At 42.6% G+C, this 8,709-nt stretch overlaps 1 protein-coding gene across 1 annotated transcript; it reads left to right on the plus strand.

The window, feature by feature from the left end:
• Positions 1 to 243: 243 nt before the first annotated feature.
• Positions 244 to 8,229, plus strand: TPMT (thiopurine S-methyltransferase; the record flags this gene model as incomplete). The annotated part of the gene is made up of 6 exons (XM_010075530.1): positions 244 to 393; positions 1,158 to 1,250; positions 2,358 to 2,490; positions 2,972 to 3,024; positions 7,346 to 7,420; positions 8,144 to 8,229. Coding segments are annotated over exons 1-6 (580 nt in total), but the record flags the coding sequence as incomplete, so codon positions are not given.
• Between the last annotated feature and the right edge of the window lie 480 nt (positions 8,230 to 8,709).

Consider the following 8,709-nt stretch of genomic DNA (forward strand, 5'->3'; position numbering starts at 1 on the left):
TCTCCCGGCCCCGCCGCCGCGCAGGTACCGCCGCCGGGCGGGCGGGGGGTAGTGGCGTGGAGGGGTTCCCTTGTGCCCACGGGGGAGACGTGAGGCAGAGCGCGGCGGGGGCATCTACCGCGTTCCCGCCCCGGTCAGCTGCAGTGAAGTGTCGTTTGGTTCCAGGAAGTCAGAGGCAGCTCTGAACTGTTCAGGGGTGGGGGTAATTTTTCTCTCTTTTTTTTTTCACAGCTGCTGGCACTCCCCAGGGACCATGGACCGCTCAGCGGAGGCGGCCGGGGTCCCGGAGGGCGCCGATATTGGGTCACAGAAGGACAGAGTGGTGACCGAGGAGGAATGGCTGCAGAGATGGGAAACGGGGAACATCGGGTTCCACAAGAAACGAGGGCATCCGTAGGTGATTTCGCTGTTCTGCCTGAGCTCTTCAGAGAAATGCTGTGAGATGAGTGACTTGTCTCAGTCAAAAAAGTCCTAACAGAAAAGGAAAGGAAAATTATTTTACATGGGCATAGCTTGAAACCAAAATAAATACCCGGTTTTGGGACCTACATTTGTCAAAGAAGGGCAGGGAAAATAAAGGATTGAAATGAATCTAGGACTTTCACTCTTGAATCCAGTTTTAAACTATAAAGCTTGGATAGCTTGGCTAAAAATTGTAAATCTTCACATGCGGAAGCTCTGTATTGCTGTTAATGAGTGATGAACCTGGGGCCGAAAGCAATATGCGGAGGGCGTGGGAGCAGTTATTGTGTACTGGAGGACAGGAACCTAAGAGAACAAACTTGAGTATATGAAATGTCTGCTTAAGGCCTGTAGAAGTTATTTGATCAATAGAGCAGTTTATTAATCATTCTGTTGAAGCTGTCTGTTGTGGCACTCTTAGAGGTGGGTTGGTTCATTTGTTTATGTGGAAAGACAGAACAAACAGAAATGCCTTAGTTTTATTAAATTAACAAAATAAATTTAATTAACAAATTAAATTTCTTTTCTAGGAAAATGGAAGGTGAATGTTTTTATTTCTAATGGTGTGAAGCGAGTTGAACTAAGAACCTATTATGGAGTTTGTGTGCTGCCTGGCACAGCGTGTAGCACTTGGCGTTTCATGTGCCGGCCCAAATACTCGCAGTGTTAGCTAAAACATGTCTGTTCTTCTGCAGGCTCCTCCAGAAGTACCTGGATGTTCTTTTAAATGGCAGGAGCGGACTGAGGGTATTTTTCCCACTTTGTGGTAAAGCAGTGGAGATGAAATGGTAAAGCATCGATTATAAGAACAAAAAGCTTACTTGCTGTGGGGAGGGAAGGGAAGGAGGGAGGGAAGGGAAGAAGGGAGGGAGGGAGAGAGACGGGGAATTCCCAGCCTTATACTGGCCAATGGACATGTGCCGCATCTCTGCTGGTAGGAAAGCAGCGTGGCTGGAGGCTGAAGGGAGGAGGAAGTTTGGTATCATTTTGTGGTGTTTTGTGTAGTAGCATAAATGCGATGGGTAAGGACTAACCTGGAAGTCCTCCTGATTGTCCCCAGTTCAGCTTGGGGAATGTTGAATTTGGGATAGACAGACTGGAGCTGTGCCCTTACCGCTGCTGCTTTTTGTGGCAACGCCAACTTCAGTTGCCCACAATGAGGTCGGTTGTGCCAGAGCACATTTTTGAGGGATGTGGCATGTCACATGTGGCACATTCCACTGGGAACTTAAATGATTTGGGCTAAATATAACTTCCTCTTTTTTATATTTATTATTTTACTTTTACTTTCGGGGGTGGGTTATGTTTATAATCAGGGGCTATATAAGCCAGTGTCTTTTCTTGGGGGGTGGAGACACAAACCATCAAAGCCCGGACTGAAACTGCATCCTCAAGGAATCAAGTTAGTCCCAGTGATCAGGTTTTATCATGGTAATTCCTTACTAGGCTGACTGCAGGCCCTGATGCACGTTGGTGTTGCACTGAGCTGCAGCAGTGAAGAGGTTCTCACACCCTGCTGTCTCTACTGCCAAGCCGCAGAGGCAGCTGGGTGGACAGCATTCCTCAGCTGCTACACTTCAGAGCAAAGCATATTTCTGTAAAACAAAATGGACAGTTTCTCTGTGTAATCACCTTTGTTTTCATCGAGTTCATAGAAATAAGGGAATAGTCCATTGAATCTAAATAAAGCCTGGAAGTCCATGTCAGCTATATGGCGAGTGGTGCTAATTTAAGCTCGGATCATGGAGGGGAGATGTTCAATAAAATGTGAATGCTCCAGAAAGTCAGGATTAGATGTACCAGTGCATCCTAAACCCAGGATTTTGCTAATGAATCAATGCTGCATGGAAGTTATACATTTGGGGGCCCTCACGTAAACTCTTTGCTACATGCAGGCTGGCGGACATGGGGCACAATGTTGTTGGTGTGGAAGTCAGTGAGCAAGCGCTGAAGGAATTTTTCTCAGAACACGGTCTGCCTTATTGTGAGGAGCCAGTCCCGGAGATTTCAGGAGCAAAAATGTTTCAGGTATGTTTCCTGCATTGTCAAATGATCTGGTGTGGTTAATCACGCCATGCAGGCATAACTGAGCAAACAAGTCATTCTGCTTTTATGTCTTTGTCTTACTGATAATCGTTCACTTGTCCTGAAGAGAGCTGAAAGGAAGTTCAAGTTCCGAGCTATAATTTTGGACTGAGAAGTTCTTCTTTTGAGCTTATTACTTTAGACTTCTTTTCTTACGGCATTGAAGCACCTGAATGTAAAGTAAATGTATTTAAAAATTGGACAGTTGCATGCCTTGACAGATCAGAACATCTCTGGAGGGGATCAGGAGAGGTACCTCAGTAAATTCAAACTAAAAATGTTTCTCATGGTTTTTCCCCAATACACCTAAGCATATATTTAAAAATAGTATATGTGTATATTTTAAGGTATAAATATACACTTTTAAGTGCATTTTTAAATATAGTTTTCTGATAAGTACCATTTCCTTTGCTTTTTATTGTAGAGTACTTCTGGGAACATTTCTCTGTACTGCTGCAGTGTTTATGATTTGTCCAGGTAGGAATACACAGTGTGTTTTACATTTCTCTATAATCAAACATGTATTGTTATTCTCATAATACTGTGATATTATTTTGAATCAGCCATAAGGATTTGGAACAAGTCCTCTCAAGAAAACTCTTCTTAACCTGCATGAGAAATGTAAATAGCCAATCTCCAACAAAAACTAACTCTGCTGCTGACCATTAGATAAAGAGGCCAACTAAATATCTATAAATGGGCTTCTTGTTCTAAACCATCCTGTGAAAGTTACAGGAAAAATATGTTTGCTTTTACAGTGAAAACAAATTACCTTTAACATTATCGATGGATTCTACAAAGCAAAACCCTAGCACAATCCCTTCGTCAGAGTAGCTTAATAAAAGTAAAGAGAATATACCCAGAGGTGTCATCTTAGTCAGCTTTTACTTTAACTAAGTACTAAATATATTCTTTTCCCCAAACTATTTTAACATATGCATGGGTAAGCTGTACCCATTGATTACATGTGTCCCATGCTTTACTTAATGTACTTTTCTCAATGGACTTGAAGTATATTACATCACGCCAGTGTAGGTGACTACATAATGTGTTGTCAAACACTGACTCGCAAGTGCCTTGACAAACATGGCTCAACTTACTTCTGAAGGATTTTTAGTGCTAAAATGTCCTTGTTTCTTAGTTAAAAGAGAAAACAGAAAATGCAAAATACTTCAGTACAGTCTGCACTACTGACTCCTGAAAAGTGTTTCTACCCATTGACCTCTGTGGCCTCAAGCATCGCTTCTTATATTTTGTGGTAGCTTTGCACCTGACCTTCTCCTCCTCAAGTGCCAGCTGGTGGGGGCATTTTGAAAATTACTGAGTTGTTCAGATACTACAGGAGGACTTAGGATTCTCCCCAGCCTCTAGCATAGAAGGTTCTGCCTTGGACAGTAATGCGTCTGGCATGTTTATTTGTCCTCAGAAGCTTCCTACTGGTGTTGGCCTAAAATGCCCTCAGACCTAACCGGTGCTGGGGTAGCTGGAGATTGGAGAGCATGCAAGAAGGCAGTGGTGTTCCTGGTTTTGTAATGTATCTTGTAGGAAGCTGGAGGTTCCCAGAGTCCTGCACTATAGTTTCTTGCAGTTCTTGCTCAGACATGATTTTCCCTAGATTATAAGGTTTTGGTGAAGTTTTGTGTGTTTGTTTGCTTTTCTTACAAACGCCTGTCAGGAAGAAGGATTTGTTTCATGGCTGTTCAATAAGAAGGAGGAGTCAAGTCTTAACCTTTACTTGGATGGGCTTTTCAGAGCTCCTACGTATACAGGTGTAATAGGTGTTTAGGACGCCAGAACGTGGTATTTACTATAATTCTTTTTTTTTCTTTCATCTGCATAAACTGGAAAAAAAGAATATTCGTTACTGAAGTCCAAAGTCTTTACTAATACTTCTGCTGGTGCAGCTGGCTCCAGTTGGTTTGAATAGTGTATATATAACTAGTCCTGTCAAGTGAGTGCCTCAGCACCGGTTGGGCTGTAGATGAATGCGCCTTTGTAGGTGCTGCCTGGTTTATTCCCCGCCTTGCCCCTGCAGTGTAGCTACTTGCTGTGTAGATCCCTATACATCCTTCTTGCTGTGAGTTGACAAGTCGCCCAGGGGTTGCTTAAGCTTCTTGTCAGCAATTTTTGAAAAATTTGGTTCTAAGTTTTATAGCAAGTAACATGGTGAAACCTGTAACTTCCATCATAACATGGTGGAATAATACTATGAAATAAACCAAAAATAGGTAATTAATGACATTTTCAGTGCATATTACTGGGTCCGGTGCATAGTTTGTCATCTAGCAAAATAAACTGGCAGATAGAGATTCTGGATGCATGGTTCTGTACCAGGTGCAGTAATGGTGAGAGTATGAACTGCATTCTGTACAGCAGTCAGCAGACACCTGTGACTAGAAAAATGCACACACTCTTCTAGTTTCTGTGTACAGACAATTTTATTAATTACCCAGTAATTATGGATATTAAACTTATTTGTGTCTTGCTGAGGCTGGCCTGATAACAAATCCTTTTGATCTCCATTAGCCTAACATTTATTAGAGGAGAACTCAATGTGCTCCTGACCTTTGTCAGAAGGAGAGGTTTCAAAGACTCTTGCTAGTTAAAAAGTAACAGGAATTACTGCTCTTTGTGGGAACTCTGGGACATATGTAAAACAGTTACATTACACAACCACTGTACCTCCTAAAACAATTATGTCTGAAAGACTTTAAAAAAAAAAAATGGCATTAACTGAAACTAGTAAACATATGCAGAGGTAGCAATTCACAACTTTACTGCTTAAATCCAGTGGGATTTCTGCAGATATGTGAATTTCTGCTTTACATGTTAATTTTTATTAGTTGTAGTAGTACCTAGACTGTGATCTCTCGTGCTACATACCATATAAACACATAGCAGGAGTTAATGTAGGGCTAAAAGATTGGATAGGGCAAAAAAACTTCAGGGGCTTGCCTAAGGTCACACAGCAGCCTCAGCTATGCATAGAGGAGAACAACCTCCAGGCCTCAGAAGATCAAGTTTGTCACCTGCCCCACTAGACTTTGCTTTGTTCCGCTTGTTCCCATTGCGTGTTTAAATCTTTAGAAAAAGACTTTAAACTCTCTTTAAAAATCTCCTTTCATTTAAGAGGCTGGTTGTTTAAATTAGGTGCTTAGTCTTGGCAAACTTTAAAAGAAGTCAGGACTTAAAAATGTTATCGTGTCTCATCAGAGCAGAGTGGGAAACATGGGATCAGCTTCTACATTAGATGCCAGAGACTTGGCAATGCCATTGCAATGAAGTGAGCAGCAGGCAGGGAGAAGAAGTTGTTGTGGTTTAACCCCACCTGGCAATAAGCACCACACAGCCGCTTGCCCACTCCACCCCTGGTGGGATGGTGGGGACAATCAGAAGGGTAAAAGTTAGAAAGAAACTTGTGGGTTGAAATAAAAACAGTTTAGTAATAAAAAATAAATTAAAAAAAAAATTAGGGGGAAAAAAATGAACAAGCAAAGAGAGGGTAAAATAAAACCCAAGAAAGACAAGTGATGCAAATGAAAACAATTGCCCACCACCAACTGACCAATGCCCAGCCAGTCCCTAGGAAGCAGCCCCCCTGCCACTCTCCCCCTAGTTTTATTGCTGAGCATGACACTGTATGGTCTGGAATATCCCTTTGGTCAGGTGGGGTCAGCTGTCCCAGCTGTGTCCGCTCCCGACTTCTTGTGCACGCCCAGCCCATGCTCACTGGCAGAGCAGTGTGAGAAGCAGAAAATGCCTTGACGCTGTGTAAGCCCTGCTCAGCAGTAACTAAAACATCTCTGTGCTGCCAACGCTGTTTTCAGCACAAATCCAGAACACAGCCCCATAGTAGCTACTATGAAGAAATGTAACTCTACCCCAGCCAAAACCAGCACAGAAGTGAAGAAAGAGGTGATGCAATTGGACTCTGACACCCTCCCAGGAGGCAGAGAGGTATTGCACAATTCCATGCCATATTTTTCTCACTAAGTAAACTTATTTCAGACTGTCTTTAAAATTGTGCAGTTCACATTATTATTACCTTACTCTCTAAACTCCTGTTTTAGTAATTACCAGAAGCAAGGCTCTTCCTTCCCCCCCAAATATCTTGAGCTCTGCTGTCACCCCGACTGCCCTTACCCATCTCACCCATCAATAAAGGTACTTCCCAATAGTCTTGGCCATTTGCAGGTTTTGGGTGGTTGCTAAAGTCATCTGCCAGCGTATCCAGGAGCAAAAATAACATCTGTGGCAGTGTCAGGCTGAGGCAAGCAGCAGTGTAACTTAGCTTTTTTAACATTAAACAAATGGCAAGCTGGGGCTAACTGTCCTGGGAATGTAGCTGGGAATTGAGGTGTCTGAAATTACTGGGTGTGCTGAGTTTAGTGATAGTAAAGCAAAGAGGTACCTTCCTTAACCTGCATTTGAAACAACCTGTGGGTTTTAGAAGGTGGCTAGGAACTATTGACGTGCTGAGTGCATGTTAGTGCTGCCTCAAGGGTCACGACAGGGTGTGATTGACAAAAACCCAGACTTGTAGCCCAAATGTGTCTAAGCTACTTTCCTTCCTCCACACTTTGTCTCAGCACCCCCTAACGATGCAGAAATGCTGAGCAATTCCAGCACTTTGCTGTCACAACAGGACCGCATACCCTGAAAATGCTGGATCATAACAAAAAGTTAGTGGGGAGTCTGCACAGCTAGCTGGAGAATCCTTGTGACTTCACAGAACTATCTGAATAAAGATGAAGGTGCTTTTTTAGTCTTTTTAAGCCTTTTCCTCATTTCCCTGTAGCTCAATACTTGGCAAGTTTGATGGGGTTTGGGACAGAGGAGCTCTAGTAGCTGTGAATCCATGCGACAGACAACGGTTAGTAAATTTGTTTTGTTACTGTCTTTTATCTAATGTATGCAGTGACACATTCTTCCTCCTGCCACTTGTGGATGACTCCTCTTTCATTTAAAGGACTAATGTACACAAGTTCTCTACCGCAAGCATCAGCTGCAGTTGCAGAGTGTTGTACTCTAGATTTGAAAGCTTCCTTCAGGAAGCCGCCCCGCCTCTTGGTGGGAGAATATGTGGTTTGTTCTAACCCAGCAGAAGCAGAGCTGCAAGTCTCATTTGAATGTTATTATTTCCTTTTCACCCCATCTGCTTCTCCTCTCTTTGTTCTTTTTCCCTTCACTTCCCTTTATTCCAATTTTTCATTCTTGCCTATAGCCAGCCCAAATGTAGTTTGACCCTAACCCCCTGGATTTTTTAATTAGATACATAATCTTGAATTCACAATAATTTAAAAAGATCAGTACTGTATTGTGTGCTGTATTCTAGACTATGGCAGATGAATACTATGTTTTGTCTGTTAGTTTTGGGATGAATATGCAAAAAAAGATAAAGAGGAGTAAACAGTAACCTTTATTTGCGGTGTTTCATGTTCGTGAAATTCATGCTAAGCTTTGCTTAGTTTCTGTGCAGTTCAGTTCAAGTTCTCTCTGATAGAAATATATGTTACCTCTTTTGTTGAATATTTTGAATGCTATGCTTGAATGTTGTACAGTTCCCAAATAATAAAGTGTAACTTTCTCTTCTCAGCTATGTTAGTTTGATGATCACCCTAATGGAGAAAAATTCTTCTTATCTCCTCGTTACTGTTTCATATGATCCAAACAAACACAAAGGTGAGAACTTTGCACTGTTTGTGTTTTGATTTTGTATGCTTTAGTACAAATTGTATATCGCTGGGTTGATAAATTAGTATCTTCCCCAGGTTTTTTATTGACATAGCTTTGTCAGCTGGTCATACCAATACAACTGAGTGTTAAAAATTTTATCTGTTGACCAAGCTTGAGACTAAATTTGCTTTCTCTCTAGCATTAAAACATGCCGACTCCCACCGACAGCTCTCCCGCAAGAGGCTGACCTGGCACGGGAGCTGCCGGGGCAACCGCGGTCACCATCCCTCCCCCAGTCCTTAAATTTTTGCCGGGAGGGCAGAGAGCTAGCAAGTATGCAGAGCAGGGTCACCACCTGTAGGCCCACTGATCAATGAGCTGGGTGCTCTGGTGACAGATGATACAGAGAAGGCAGACTTACTGAATGCCTTCTTTGTCTCTGTCTACACTGCTGGCAGCTGTCCTGAAGAGTCCCGTACCCCTGAA

Source organism: Pterocles gutturalis, unplaced genomic scaffold, assembly GCF_000699245.1.
Source record: "Pterocles gutturalis isolate BGI_N339 unplaced genomic scaffold, ASM69924v1 scaffold32212, whole genome shotgun sequence".
Lineage (NCBI taxonomy): Eukaryota > Metazoa > Chordata > Aves > Pterocliformes > Pteroclidae > Pterocles > Pterocles gutturalis.